Source organism: Haliotis cracherodii, unplaced genomic scaffold, assembly GCF_022045235.1.
Source record: "Haliotis cracherodii isolate W230 unplaced genomic scaffold, xgHalCrac1.p SCAF_55, whole genome shotgun sequence".
Lineage (NCBI taxonomy): Eukaryota > Metazoa > Mollusca > Gastropoda > Lepetellida > Haliotidae > Haliotis > Haliotis cracherodii.
Window position 1 is genome coordinate 60747 of NW_027266314.1, and position 16503 is coordinate 77249.

The following is a 16503-nucleotide window of genomic DNA, read 5'->3' on the forward strand; positions in this document are numbered from 1 at the left end:
GGATCAGACAGAGCTATGTGGTGTCCCTCTGTCACTGACAAAGTGAATGGCAGGATCCGATGGTGCTATGTGGTGTCCCTCTGTTACTCATAAAGTAAATGACAGGATCAAATTGTGCTATGTGGTGTCCCTCTGTCACTTAATAAATGATAACTGATCAAATCAAACGAACAACAAATACAACAATTACCTTTTTATCTGAATAAACTGGGTTGTTGTTTAATGTACACTTCCTATTTTAAGAATATAGGAAATACATATGTGTATTATTTCCTCAGGTACCTGCAAGTCGCCATGTTTGCTGTCGCCCTCGTCATCCTGTTTCTACATGGAACCGGAGCAACAGAGGTGAGAACCGAACTAAACCTGCCTCTAATTTTACTGTGTCTGGAAGCTATATATGGTCATATAGCCCATAAAGTTCATGATGCCATATGTTTTGCCCATAAAGTTCATGATGCCATATGTTTTGCCCATAAAGTTAATGATGCCATGTGTTTTGCCCAGAATGTTCATGATGCCATGTGTTTCGCCCAGAAAGTTAATGATGCCTTGTGTTTTGCCCGGAATGTTCATGATGCCATAGGTTTTGCTCAGAAAGTTCATGATGCCATATGTTTTGCCCAGAATGTTCATGATGCCATGTGTTTTGCCCAGAGTGTTCATGGCACTGTGTTTTGCCCAGAGTGTTCATGGCACTGTATTCTTATAGCCAAGTATTCCATGACTCTGTATGTTATAGCCTTGTATTCCATGACAATGTATGTTATACCCAAGTATTCCATGACTCTATATGTTATGGCCCCGTATTTCATGAAACTGTACGTTTTATAGAGATTATTATGTGTGTCATACCGATGGTACGTGATGAGTGTCAGAATTCTTAAAGCGACAATAATACGTTCTGTATAGCCCATTATTTCTAAATACTTTTGAGCTCCCCTTTGGAAAAAATAACCGTCGTGTTAGAAAACCCACAACAAATCTTCAGCCATGACGTCGTTTCTGGTGTTACGTCATTCTAACCTCCCGTCCTGTGCATGAACTGATATGTGCAGGTGTACACATACGATTTATACGAACTCGGTATGTCCAGCCCTACGGGTGATAAAGTCCAGTATGTTCATGGCACTGTACTTTACGTGCATAACCCTGAATATTTTGACACGGTATGTAATGGCTCAGTGTGTCGATGACACTGTATGCTACATGTATAGCCCTGAAAATATTTTTTTTAATTTTTTTTTTATTATTCCACTTTTTTTGTCGTACAGCATTTCATACATATTAATGTTCATACAGCGATTCTTAAAACAACAACATAATCATACATCATGGGGGCATATGAACTCGGATAATTCAGTATTTAAGTTGATATGGTTACAAAAAATAGTTTGTGGCAGCTGGACCAAAACTTCACAAACTTGTTGTACACATACGATTTATACGAACTCGGTATGTCCAGCCCTACGGGTGATACAGTCCAGTATGTTAATGACACTGTACTTTACGTGTATAACCCTGAATATTTTGACACGGTATGTAATGGTTCAGTGTGTCGATGACACTGTATGTTACATGTATAGTCCTGAATATCTTTGACGCTGTATGTAATGTGAATGACACTGTATATTGTAGCCACCTATTATCAATACACATTATGTAATATTCAAGTTTGTTAACGACTGTCAATGTTAAAGCGCAGTATGTTCACTACAAAGTATATTCACGGATATGTATGTTCTAGCCGACAATGTTCATGATTTACCAGATTAGCCCCTGTATCTTCACACAACTGTATGCTATACCCCAATATTTCCACTGTATAATATAGGCCAGCAGGTTCACGTACCTGTATGTTATAACCCTGTATAATCAAGGCACGGTATATTATGCCCCACTAACCCCAGCAGTGTTACTGAATGTTGTATCCTAGTAGGCACTACACTGTATATTATAGCCCATATGTTCACGACACTATATATATACTGAACAGCATTGAAAACGCACCAGCAATAAATCTTGAAATATTACAAAAACAACTTGAGCAATGACCGATTTTAATTAGAACAGACATGGACGGATTATTAAGAAAGACGACAAAGGAAACAGGAATACCACACAGTAATTACATTTACGTCATCAGTGTAAGGAAGACAAATAGGGTTAAAATGAAAAGTCAATATCTGGTATGTCCGCCATGCAATGTCTTCTCATTGATCGAATAAGTCTGCGAATAGTGTTCTGGGGCATTCAACTCTTAGCGTAGTGTATCTTCAAGTTCTCTCAGGCTCTGTACTTGCTGTCTGTACAACGCAGTCATTGTGGTAACGTTCTCCACGTCGACGCCACACTAGCAGTCGACCGTCAGCATTCCGTAAATGAAAACGGGACTCATCAGTGAACAGCACACCATGCCACTGCCGCAATCTCCAATGACGATGCCTTTTGGACCAAAGCAGACGTTCATTTCGATGTCGATCAGTGAGTGTGGGTCCAACATATGGACGTCGAGCACGTAGCCCTGCTGAGCGGAGTCGTCGACGTACGGTGTCAACGCTGATCAAACCCCGTCGGCCTTGTACAGTTGCTGCAGTCCTGGTAGCCGGAAGTGTACGATCACGAAGATGCCGACGAACAATATGGCGATCCTGACGTGGTGTAGTTACACGACGTTGACCCGGACTTGGTCGATCTCTGGCGGTTGTCTGCTGGTATCTGCTCAGTAGCCTGAGGATTGTTGAATGATGGCATTGAAACCGTTGTGCAACGACTCTACTTGACGTACCAACTTGAAGCATGCCCAAGGCACGTTCACGTTCCGCTGCTGTTAATCTTGGCATTTCTTGTGTCAGTACCCTTTACGTCTGCAGTGATGTGGCTTTTAAAAGTCTGTCTTTTATGGCCCTATTATGCATGCTTCCCGTGAAACAACATATGTTTTCCATGATGTGCAAGCAATTTGTTGCGTTTTGGCGATGTCGCTCACAAACAAATTAGGAATGTGTTTTGACGAGCTGTTCTTCTTCATGCTTCGTCCAGAACGTCGTATATTACTCATTCACTTATGTATTTTCATATGACTTAAACCTGGATAAAAATACCTCCATTTTCATGATGGTGCGTTTTCAATGCTCAGTTTATTACACTGTATATTATAGCCCAGTATGTGATGAGTGGGTGGGTGAGTGGGTGAGTATGGTTTTACGCCGCTTTTAGCATTATTCCAGCACTATCATGGCGGGGGACACCGGGAAATGGGCGTCACACATTATACCCGTGTGTGGAATAGCCCTATGTTCGATCTAATGTATAACATAGTCCAGTATGTTTGCTGTACTCTATATTAGAGCCCAACATGTTCACGCAAATGTATGACATAACCCAGTTTGTTTATTGCACTGTATATTGTACCCCAGAAGGTCCATTGAACTGTATATTATAGCCCAGTATGTTTCGTTCAGTGTGTTACAGCCAAATATGTTAACAACAATATATGATATACATCAGTACGTTCACTAAAGTTTCTTGTTTCCCAGTATTTTCACGTAACTGTACGTTATAGCCCAGCTTGTTCACGCCCTGTACGTTATAGCCCAGCTTATTCATGCCACTGTATGTTATAGCCCAGCTTGTTCACGCCACTGTACGTTATAGCCCAGCTTGTTCACGCCCTGTACATTATAGCCCAACTTGTTCACACCACTGTACATTATAGCCCAGCTTGTTCACGCCCCTGTACGTTATAGCCCAGCTTGTTCACGCCCTGTACGTTATAGTCCTGCTTGTTCACGCCCTGTACGTTATAGCCAAGAATGTTCGCGCCCTGTACGTTATAGCCCAGCTTATTCACGCCCTGTACGTTATAGCCCAGCTTGTTCACGCCACTGTACGTTACGGCCCAGCTTGTTCACGCTCTGTACGTTATAGCCCAGCTTGTTCACGCCACTGTACGTTATAGCCCAGCTTGTTCACGCCACTGTACGTTATAGCCCAGCTTGTTCACGCCACTGTACGTTATAGCCCAGCTTGTTCACGCCACTGTACGTTACGGCCCAGCTTGTTCACGCCACTGTACGTTATAGCCCAGCTTGTTCACGCCACTGTACGTTATAGCCCAGCTGGTTCACGCCACTGTACGTTATAAGCCCATTGTGTTCAATCCGCTGTATGTTATGACCCAGTATGCTCATGGTACGCTGTACTGTAGCCTAGTATCTCCATGTAATATTTTATTAGATTTATGACTCATTTTTTAATACAATATACAAATGCATTTGTTATTCAGAAAAGAGCAAGTTAGTAGATAAAACCTGAAGGGTGGGTCCCCATTACCTACTGCCTAAGCGCCATAGAAAATGAATACATCAAACTTCAAGAAGAGCAGAACTTACAAGGGTAATTATACGCAAGCAGCTCGCCCTTAACTTCTTAAATGCTAGGTGCTAACCCAAACTGAACATCTTCTTCAGTATGTAACCATAGAACAGACAATGTTCAACAGCATCCCACTGTAATAGCCAATCATGTTTTAACCAAGTATGAATGGGTAAACCCGCCAGGGTTCCCATGGAAGAAGTCCCCTACCCCCAATCACACACTTCTACGGTCCATGGACCCTAGGAGTATCCCCCATATACATAATCTCCCTCCAAGTATTTTCACCGCCATCAAGTTGCCGACGTCATAATGAAAGAACTTATGTAAAAAACAGGAATAAGGCTTCTTGTAACTCATAAACCAGGAATGAGTCACCAATGTCCATGTTGTGAATGTCGTCATCTCTATACAACTCTAGATCTCTGCAAATAATACCACGATTCACATGGTGTCCCCACAAATTGACTGCTGTCTTTCTGTTCCTTTCGCTTTGAGATCCCTCCGGACTCGACGTGATGGCATTTCCGACCAAGTTATTCCGAGATGTGGCACCATGTCATTGAACATCTGCATGTCCGTCTCGTTATCACTCCCTAAGACAATCTTCTTCTTATTAACCCGGTCGAGTGAATAACTAAAGTGTCCGGGGATGGATAGTTGCACAATCAGCCCCAAATTACTGGCAGCAACCCTGCCCACTCACGCATCTGAAACCGTTGCCAGGTGATACTGCTCTATACGGCGTCTAAGTGCAGATCATCCCCTAAGATGCTGACTGTCTTTTTGTGAGCCCAATAGGCATATGAGGAGCCGAAAAATCCAGATTACTGAAAAACTCAAAGTTAAATAATTCTTGTAACTGATGAGAGACAACCGACAGCCACTTCAGAAATTCTTAATAATGTGACTATTTTTTTTGTTTTCTGTGTTGTTTAATGCTATATGACAGCGTTCTGAAAACAATCGAGTCTGGACCAGACAATCCAGTGATTGACATCATGGCGACCTTCCATGCAATTGCAATACGATGACATGCATCAACCAAGTCAGCGAGCCTGACCACACGGTCCTGTAAGTCGCCTCTTACGACAAGCATAGTCGCCTTTTACGGCAATATGGGCTGCTGAAGGCCTATTCTACCCAGGATCTTCACGGGTATATCATATAACGAAAATGACGTATTCTGATGTATTGCTGCTACGCCATGGACTTCTACTGACTTCAGTCCTGAATGATTCCATATTGAGTCCCATTCCAAGCCGCCGGTTGCTCCTCCTACCTCTAAGGGGCGGTCGGGTAGCCTAGTGGTTAAAGCGTTCGCTCGTCACGCCGAACACCCGGGTTCGATTACCGACATGGGTTCAACGCGTGAAGCCCATTTCAGGTGTCACCCGCCGTGATATTGCTTGAATATTGCTAAAACCATACTCACTCACTCATCAAGATGAATAGACTTGTATCCGTTAAAGTCGCTTGTCTAACTAGTCGACCATGCTCTTCATTTTATTGTGGTGGCTAATCGCAGCCATATTGCTGTAACGCTGTTGTAGGGTATATTTTATTCAATGAATAATGCAGTGTGCTGTATCAAGCATTGTAGAGATACTGACCAAACCTCCCCTAATTGATTCTTAAACATAAAGCTTCTTAAACACGAATTGTCTGGAATGTTCTCTGAATATTCTCAGCCTATGACAAACTCAACAACCGTTGTTCCGTTCATCCAAACTCACCCAAAGCCATGTCCGGCACTAGCGTTGGCTGTGTTTCTGCATTTTGAGCCAGTCGTTTGAAGTGCAGTTAATGAATGAATATGCGTTGTGTGGCACTTAATGGTCTCCAGCCAAGTTCAGTCCATGCTCTTTCACTTGGAATAATCCGTGTCCTGGACATTGTGCTGTAGATCCGCTACCTTGCCTTATCTAACTGGAACACCAGCATATTGACGATTGTTTTGTGCCTGATCACATGATAGAACTCTTTTGAAAAACGTGCATTCAGCTAGATTTCTAAAGCAGAGCGCCCACTAACGTTGGTGGATTTAGAGTTTTGTCCCTTACCTTAAGCTGTGATAAGAGTTGGACATGGGATTACCTCCCCTAGAGCACTGATAGAAATTAGGTGGATAAAACGCACCAAATGAATTATATTTCATTCTGTGTGTTATAGCCCAGGATGTCAAAAGAACTGTTTGTTCAGGACACTGTACACAATTTCCTAGTTTATTGAGGAGACTATATTATAGCCTAGAACAGTTTTAGCCTGTTCAGGACACTGTGCATCATATCTTATAGTATGTTCAGGACACTGTGTATTATATCCTGACATGTTCAGGACACTGTGTATTATATCCTGACATGTTCAGGACACTGTGTGTTATATCCTGACATGTTCAGGACACTGTGTATTATATCCTGACATGTTCAGGACACTGTGTGTTATATCCTAGCATGCTCAGGACACTGTGTGTTATATCCTGACATGTTCCAGACACTGTGCCTTATATCCTTGCATGTTCAGGACACTGTGTGTTATATCCTGGCATGTTCAGGACACTGTGTGTTATATCCTGGCATTTTTCGGACACTGTGTGTTATAACCCAGTATGTTCAAGACACTGTGCATTATATCCTAGCATGTTCAGGACACTGTGCATTATATCCTGACATGTTCAGGACACTGTGTGTTATATCCTGTCATGTTCAGGACACTGTGCCTTTTATACTTGCATGTTCAGGACACTGTGTGTTATATCCAGGCATGTTCAGGACACTGTGTTTTATATCCTGGCATGCTCAGGACACTGTGTGTTATATCCTGTCATGTTCAGGACACTGTGCCTTATAGCCTTGCATGTTCAGGGCACAGTGTGTTATATCCTAGTATGTTCCGGACACTGTGTGTTATATCCCAGTATGATCAAGACACTGTGTGTTATATCCTAGTATGTTCCGGAGACTGTGTGTTATATCCCAGTATGTTCAAGACACTGTGCATTATATCCTGACATGTTCAGGACACTGAGTGTTATATCCTGGCATGTTCAGGACACTGTGTGTTATATCCTGTCTAGTTCAGGACACTGTGTGTTATATCCTAGTATGTTTAGGACACTGTGCCTTATATCCTTGCATGTTCAGGACACTGTGTGTTATATCCTGACATGTTCAGGACGCTGTGTCTTATATCCTGACATGTTCAGGACACTGTGTGTTATATCCTGGCATGTTCAGGACACTGTATGTGATATGCTGTCATGTTCAGAACACTGTGTGTTATATCCTAATATGCCCAAGGAGCCGTGACGGCCGGTGATGAAGTTGTCCCAATGGACATCGAACTGCACGACAAGAGTATGATAACCTACCCAGGAACTCCTGATCCTCCTCAAGACTGCTTCAAAAAGTCGATCAACTACCATGACTTTACAAAGGTAAATGACATATATCTATTCCGGTTGGTGTGTGTAATGACATGAATAATAGCCGCTATCCATTCCTATCTGACCGCCTCCGTGGTCAAGTGGTAGAGCGTTCGCCCGGAGAGCGGAAGGTCCGGGGTTCGATCCCCGGCTGCGTCATACCTAAAGACGTTAAAAGATGGTACTTGTTGTTACCCTGTCTTGTGCTCGGCATTAAGGAGCCAAAACAAGGACTGGTCGGCTCGGAGTCAGTATACTGTGTCTGAATGGGGTATTCATGTTAATCTACAGCATGGTATCTCAGTGAGCTAGCACTATAAATCGGCATCAGTCCGGACTAGTACAAGCAGTCACAAACACACACACGTACATGCACGTCGCTATATAAGTGCAATAATCTTGGACGCGACGTTAAACCCCATTTCACCTCACCTCACCCTTTCCCATCTGTTACTCTCGGGACGTATGATGGGTAAGGAATGTAATACAATCTTGGTTATTATGAGAATGAATAGGAATTGAAACAGATCATTCAACAACTTGTAACTAAGATAAATGTAACCAATTTGAAATTCAGAGACGGTAATCACTATTTTAGATAACCAACTGAAATATTTCTTTCACTGTATGTTTGCAGGGCTTGGTGGCTATGAAGATCATTGAAAAGAAAACGTGTTTTGTCAAACCATCTGACGAGACATACGATGACATAAAGAAGGTCGTAGATCGTATCGAAAAGGTATATTATATTGATAATTAATACAACATGTGTTGTGCGGTATTTTATGCCATTGCATATTCGCTCTGATACTATTTCTAGGATTATCGGGGGCACGGGTGGCCCAGTCGTCTTAGGCGCCGCGATTCGCTTTGCAGAGTTGCGTCCTTCGGCACGCCGGAAACCTATGAATCCCGGTTCGCCCCGATTATGTTTCTGGGTTTGTCAGCATCATACCTGTGCTCGTGGGTTTCACCGAAGTGGTAAACGTCTGAGAGCTGCATCACTTCTGGCTTTCCTCCCACATTAAGCTGACACGCCGCGATATAACTGGAATACTGTTAAAAGCGGCGTTAAACCCAACTCACTCTCTCACTCTAGGTTTGTCACCACTAAATCAGTGCTCATGGGTTTCATCAAAGAGGTTCAAATGTGTAGGACTTGCACGGCTTCGAGCTTTCTCATGCATCAAGCTGAGACGACGCGATAGAACTGAAATATTGTGATTGCCACGTTTTGATACTGAATAACATTTATCTAACCCATGTATCTTATCCTTTTTATCTAAAGCGCACTTTAATGTAAATATAAATGTAAACGTAAAAGTAAATGTAAAATGTAAATGTAAATGTATATTTCCGCTGATTTAAATATTTGTTACCCATCCGGGAAGAGAGATGCGGGTTGGTGCGTTCAAGGGAGGTTACAGTTTCGTTTGCATCTGATTGGCTGTTCAGAAATGCCGTCATTTGATTGGTTGCCGGAACTACTTTGCTCGTTCGTTGATAAATTCAGTCATCTTTTTTCCAAATCACACACACACACGAGGCTTTCATATTTACAACATCCAAAAGTTTACTCAATATGGATTATTTTTTCCCAATTAGGATAATCATTTACACATGTTTCCAACGCTTATGGCATATAACAAACATATAAATCGATAGGAGTTTAAACAAACTAATTTGCTTCAAGACTGGTATGCTACCTCGTAGTACTACACGGGATGTAAACAAACATGGCAACATTTATGACACTATATGTTTCGAAACAAGCCAAACCGTTCATAGAAGCCCATGACAATTGATATTGACAAATTCTTGGAGGATAACGTAAATGTCAACACAATTAAACATGGAAGTTGAGATCATTCCTTGCCGATAAACTGAATTAGCAACGCTTAGCAGGAAACATCCCTCCATTTGAACTAATGATGTTATGCAATAGTATGGGTCTGACAAGCTCACTTATTGTAATAAGGGAAGGTTTGGAGCGACATTTGAAGCGGAAAAACTATGGCTTTTCTCTTTCAGATTCCATAGAAGTTTCTAAATTAAGGGATGTCATTAAGTCTAAAGGTGAAAAGGGGTTTAACGTCGCGTCCAAGATTATTGCACTTATATGGCGACGTGCATGCACGTATGTGTGTGTGTATGTGTGGCTGCTTGTACTAGTCCGGACTAATGCCAATTCATAGTGCTAGCTCACTGAGATACCATGCCGCAGTTTAACATGAATACCCCACTCAGACACAATGTACTGACTCCGAGCCGACCAGTCCTTGTTTTAGCCCCTTAATGCCGAGCGCCAGTGCCATCTTTTAACGTCTTTTGGTATGACACGGCCCGGAATCGAACCCCGGATCTTCAGCTCTCCAGGCGGACGCTCTACCACTAGACCACGGAGGCGGTCATTAAGTCTAAAATTAAATCCTTAAAGAAACAGGGGAACCTCATGGATTTTACTATCACTGACGATGAAATACAACAACTAAAATATGAAGGCTAACTCGGAACCCGTATTGATACGTTTGATACGATTTATCTGGCAACGAACATCAGAAGGTGTCCAAAATCTGGAGAAGCTTTGTCGATATAAACCATGGTTTCAAAAGCCAATTTGTTCTCTGACAAACGCTTTAGTAACAATAGTGCACGAAAACACGAGTCACTTTCTAGTAATGGCATCTGGGCAAATCAAACAATGCAAGTTACTGGTCATAATTACATCAATTCAAAAATCGCACACTCGCAAATCACCGAGAGTCAATACAGCGGCATTTCCAACATTCTATCAAGTTACGATGCACTGAATGACCCCGGCAGTTGCTGAGAGTATGGTCGTGAACTCCTCTCCGTATCAACAAAAACATTCTCGTACATGTACGCTTAAATAAAACCTGATATTGAACTGGTCCACATACTGATCTGTTCAAAATGTCAACGATACATTGAACAGGTTGTGATGATGGGAATTCATGACATAGCTATGTTAATTTACTGATGATCCTTAACTATTCTTGAGTAGTATATCATGTTTGGGCTTAAATTGCATAGTGACTGATATCATTTTGTTTATCCCATATTTATCCTGTCCTATATACTCCTGCAGGGAGACACAGCACCAAAGGTTCAAGTTACGGAGGAATAGATCGTCCCCGATACACCGTTACCTTCTGACGAAGTTGAGCAGAAAGTGGGAAAAAGGATCGCCAACTTCTGTGACGGTTGCAAAGTGCATGTCCTCAGGGATGGCAAAGTCGTTCGGGCTGTTGCAGGTAGTCAGTTTTCAGATCAATGTTCAAATGAAAACGGTTTCTTTCTAACACATATACATGGACTATTCTGATCTAGCAGGGGCACACGTTTATTTGGCTGAGACGGTTTACCGTAGATGTTGATATCCTTGTACCATTGTGCATCATGCATCCTATATCTTTAAAGAATATTTACATACAGGAAACTACGGTTATAACGAACACGCTTATAACGAACTGACGGATATAACAAACTTACTTTTTTTGTCCCGACTATTTGCTGTACTTATGCTGTATATATGCTTATAACGAACTACGGTTATAACGAACTACGGTTATAACGAACTGAAATTAGCAGTCCCTTTAAGTTCGTTATAAGCGTAGTTTACTGTATCTCTTTGAGAAGACGTTTCATTATTTTCAGTAGACTAACTCTGATAATCCCTGGTTCATTGCTCTGTGGGGAGGAGGGTGGCCCAGTCGTCAAAGGCGCCGCGAATCGCTGTGCAGAGTTGCGTCCCGTGGGTGCGCCAGAATCCTATGATTGTTGGTTCGAATCCCGGTTCGCCCCAGTTATGTTTCTACGTTTGTCAGCACCATACCCGTGCCCGTGGGTTTCGCCGAAGTGGTAAACGTCTGAGCCCTTCATCACTTCGGGCTTTCCTCCCACATTAAGCTGCCACGCCGCGATATATACTGGAATACTGTTAAAAGGGACATTAAACCCAACTCACTCACTCACTCAGTCACTGCTGTGTTTGTTTGTTTGTACACTGTGCAACTGTTGAACACAAATAAACACCAGCTATCACTTCAGATGTGCCCAGATTAACTAGGCAGGGAAAAGGTAGGTACATAGTTTCACCCGGAAGTATGTTTTGTTTGTTTGTTTGTTGTTTAACGCCGCACTCGGCAATATTCCAGCTTTGTGACCGCTGTCTGTAAATAATCTTGTCTGGACCAGACAATCCAATGATTGACATCGTGAGCATCCATCCACGCAATTGTAATACGGTGACATGCATTCACCCGGAAGTTATATAGAAGACAATATACAATATACAATTTGATCTCATAGAACTGACCGTTGAATGCATTGTGCTCATCGAATTTTCGTTCTCTGTGAGGTATACTGTCAATAGGCACTCGTGAACGTGTTTATAGTTGTGGATATTATTTATGCTAACACATAAAATGTATTCTGTCTCATTTCTCCAGCTGTCAAGAGGCTGTCTAAGAGCAAGAGATGGGCCTCGTGGTGCCTGTTCTGCTGGGGATGTAGAGTTGGAGGAAAATAATGAATTGTATCTGACGAAGAAATACATGTCCGCTGCAAACTGAATTTGCTGTTGTGTTTTATGTTGCTTTTCATGATATAAAAACCGCCTCCGTGGTCTAGTGGTAGAGCGTCCGCCCGGAGAGCGGAAGGTCCGGGGTTCGATCCCCGACCGCGTCATACCAAAAGACGTTAAAAGATGGTACTAGTTGTTACCCTGTCTGGCGCTCGGCATTAAGGGGTTAAATCAAGGACTGGTCGGCTCGGAGTCAGTATACTGTGTCTGAATGGGGTATTCATGTTAAACTGCGGCATGGTATCTCAGTGGGCTAGCACTATAAATCGGCATCAGTCCGGACTAGTACAAGCAGCCACACACGTGCATGCACGTCGCCATATAAGTGCAATAATCTTGGACGCGACGTTAAACTCCATTTCACCTCACCTAACCATGGTTGTGGCCCGACTCTTCCAACAGCAAAGTATCCATTCAGTCCTGACCTCTACCCCATTGAACACGTCTGGGACGTCATTAGCAGACGTCAACGGCAGCGTCTAATTCCAAACAACTCACATTGAACTCGGTGGTGCTCTCACTGATGAGTGGAACAACATGAGTCAAGCTGACATTGGTCGGCTTATCCGCAGCTTGCCTCGACGCATTCGTGCATGTCTGGCCAATAGAGGTAGTTTTAGCAGATATTAGTGAAGGCTGTAAAATAATGTTTTTAAATTTGACACCCGACCGTCCGCACGAACTAGGGCACCACAATTTCATCACACCAACCATTAGATCCTAATAGATGTGCCCGCCTTCTCCTCAGCAGATATCATCATAGCATTTACATTTACTGACACAATATAGATATGTCTTCTTGATTCCCATCGTCCCCTGTCAAGGGTTGCAAATGTGGTGTCTGGTCCCAGCCGCTGAAACAGTACTGCAGTCATTATGTTGTACAATAAGTTGTCGTTCTCTTCTACGTTAAACATCATGCAGGTTTATGATCAGCCGCAGAAACACTATTGATTGGAATATATTGTGGTAAAGTATTAGTTAAACAGACAAACAAACAGTGGCCCACACTGGAGGACTATGTAAACATGAGTTTAGAAATCGTGGATCTATTACAATACATATTGATAATACGTTATATTATTGATAATAAACAGTCCATTGATTGATATTATGACAAGTGATGATCGACGTTGACCTACACAAAGTAAAAATAATGTGTCATTACCTAATTCATAAATGAAAATAATTACTAATCCCTCAACTTACAAAAAATGACTCCCAAGTGAACTACATCGACAGCTCAATTACTGTGACCTGGATACCTTTTTCTATCAAGCAGGTGAATCATTATCAGCACTATGCTTGTCTCGAACTTCAGATAGCGTCACATATTGTATATGGTCCTGAGAAATTTAACTTAACAGGATTTCAGTGACACAGAACTACTATGCCATGTCGTCAAATCGTGACCTGTGTTGTGTATTTCATGTGTTTCAGTAGACCTTTAGGTCACGTTGCCACTATCCTGGCGGATCCCAAACCTTGTGTGGTCCATGATTATGAAAAGAGTTTTGTCACGTTGCCACTATCCTGGCGGATCCCAAACATTGTGTGGTCCATGATTATGAAAAGAGTTTTGTCACGTTGCCACTATCCTGGCGGATCCCAAACATTGTGTGGTCCATGATTATGAAAAGAGTTTTGTCACGTTGCCACTATCCTGGCGGATCCCAAACCTTGTGTGGTCCATGATTATGAAAAGAGTTTTGTCACGTTGCCACTATCCTGGCGGATCCCAAACCTTGTGTGGTCCATGATTATGAAAAGAGCTTTAAGTCACGTTGCCACTATCCTGGCGGATACCAAACATTGTGTGGTCCAAGATTATGGAAAGAGCTTTAAGTCACGTTGCCACTATCCTGGCGGATCTCAATCCTTGTGTCGGCCATGCGTTGGGTTGCAAGCACAAATGAATAGAAATTAAAATCAGTTCATTGGGTGTAGCTGATAGTATTGAACGTCATTCACGTTGACCCTTTCATAAAAGTCGAAAGGAAAAAGGGCAGGACTACACCCATGCTTTCAATACGGCTCATTGTGCAACCAGCCAACACGACAGGTGTTAGTCAATGGCCAACTGTTGTAACATGACTACAGCCATGATATGATGTGTGTTTGTTATCTAACTCCACACTCAGCTGTATGACTGTGGGGTATAGAATAGATTGTAGCGCGGTCATAAACTAATCATTCAACAATCAGTAGCAGTATTTTGAACATGAGGCAACATGTCGGTGATATATGTACATGTAGGTTGCTGGCTATGTCATCAACACAGTTCGTCTCTGTCCGTTCATGGAAACATATCAGCGCATGTAGCTGCGGGATAGTCCTTCAAAAAACTGCCGTAGTCTCTTCACTGACACATTTCGGTTGATGATGAGCTGAGACCTCTTCACTTCAACTTGGACAAAGCGTCGTTTCTCAAAATACTCAATGAGACGTGCTGTGGCACCGACACAGACACACATCTTTTCACTATAGCCTGCATAATTCATGTTGATTGTGCGCAGCAGAGTGACCTCAGTTGTATGGAGTGTATTACTCTCACCTGTATGAGGAAAGTCGTAAATAGATTCAGTCAAATAGCAGCAAACAAACTCACTTTCACAGATAACATGTTAACCTACATCGACTAAAATGCTTAACAAGCAATAGTTATGACATATCCTGGTAATATAGTCAGGTCAAAATAAAACGATATCATATTGGAAATGACATGCCTGTCCAATGGAATATTGATACAGTTGGATTGAGCGAGTGAATTTTATTTAACGCCACAAGCTGCAATATTTCAGTTATTTCAGTCGGTCTCTACATAATTGAGTCTGGACCAGAGAAATCATTAGCTGATCGCATGAGCGACGAGCCACGCCATCAGGTTGTGATAACACGCAGTCAGCCAACTTACGAGCCTATTCGCTCGCTTCCCCTCAGCTGGTCAGTAAATATTGGACATGTATACTGGGACTTTACTGCTCTTGGATCCCCACAGGGAATGGTGACAGATAGATGTACAGATGATCACTTTCACGCTAATCTTACCAGGATATGCAGCCTCCGTGGTCTAGTAGTATAGCATCCGAGCGGAAGGTCCGGGGTTCGATCCCAGGCCGCGTCATAACCAAAAGACGTTAAAAGATGGTACTTTTTGTTACCCTGTCTGGCGCTCGGCATTAAGGGGCTAAACAAGGACGGTCAGCTCAGAGTCAGTATACTGTGTCTGAGTGGGGTATTCATGTTTAACTGCGGCAGGTATATAAGTGGGCTAGCACTATATACCGGCATAAGTCCGAACTATACACACGTGCATTCACGTCGCTATATATATATCTTGAACGCGACGTTAAACCTAATTTGGCCTTAGCTCACCTTACCAGGGTAACGGTAAAGCGATATATATTAAACTATCATACTTACCTCATACAAGTACAGTACCGCTAGTACTCTCTGCGCTTCTGTGCAGTGTGAAAGAACGTGTTACTTAACCACAACAAAACAACTACTACTCCGCAGTCCAGCTCATCCCAGAATGCATTGATAAGCGGCGGTGTCATAGTAAGTCGATTGCCTATGGATCTGCACGGCGTGTAGGTGTGCGGCATGCCGTGTCACAGTGACCCGGCTATTCAGGAGTCCACACCATGATAGTGGGTCACACACATAGAGACACGTTCTGATCAAAACAAGAGCATAGCTCAGATACGTCGCGGCCTGTTTTTATGAATGTATAGATTGATATGTGAATGTGTGTGGACTTTCCTCTTTGTGTTTTGGTATCAGGTGCATGGAGTGATTATATTGAGGTGAGGTGAAATTGGTTTAACGTCGCGTCCAAGATTATTGCACTTATATGGCGACGTGCATGCACGTATGTGTGTGTGTGTGTGTGTATGTGTGGCTGCTTGTACTAGTCCGGATTGATGCCGATTTATTGTCCTAGCTCACTGAGATACCATGCCACAGTTTAACATGAATAACCCACTCAGACACAGTATACTGACTCCGAGCCGACCAGTCCCAGTTTTAGCCCCTTAATGCCGAGCGCGAGACAGGGTAACAACAAGTATCATCTTTTAACGTCTTTTGGTAA

The 16503-nt window shown here is 42.6% G+C and overlaps 1 protein-coding gene and 1 pseudogene across 1 annotated transcript; one reads left to right on the forward strand and one right to left on the reverse strand.

The window, feature by feature from the left end:
- The first annotated feature begins 294 nt into the window (after positions 1-294).
- On the forward strand, positions 295-12353 carry LOC139444493 (uncharacterized; annotated as a pseudogene).
- A 904-nt stretch (positions 12354-13257) lies between these two features.
- Positions 13258-16015, reverse strand: LOC139444492 (uncharacterized). The gene is made up of 3 exons (XM_071225446.1): positions 15895-16015; positions 15751-15762; positions 13258-14961 (listed from the first exon to the last, which is right to left on the reverse strand). The coding sequence occupies exons 1-3, from the start codon at positions 16013-16015 to the stop codon at positions 14717-14719; spliced, it is 378 nt and encodes a 125-aa protein (XP_071081547.1). The 3' UTR covers positions 13258-14716.
- Between the last annotated feature and the right edge of the window lie 488 nt (positions 16016-16503).

Excerpts from the sequence above, each read along its gene's own strand:
- LOC139444492 (XM_071225446.1), bottom strand. The coding sequence starts at position 16,015 with ATGCCGCACACCTACACGCCGTGCAGATCCATAGGCAATCGACTTACT.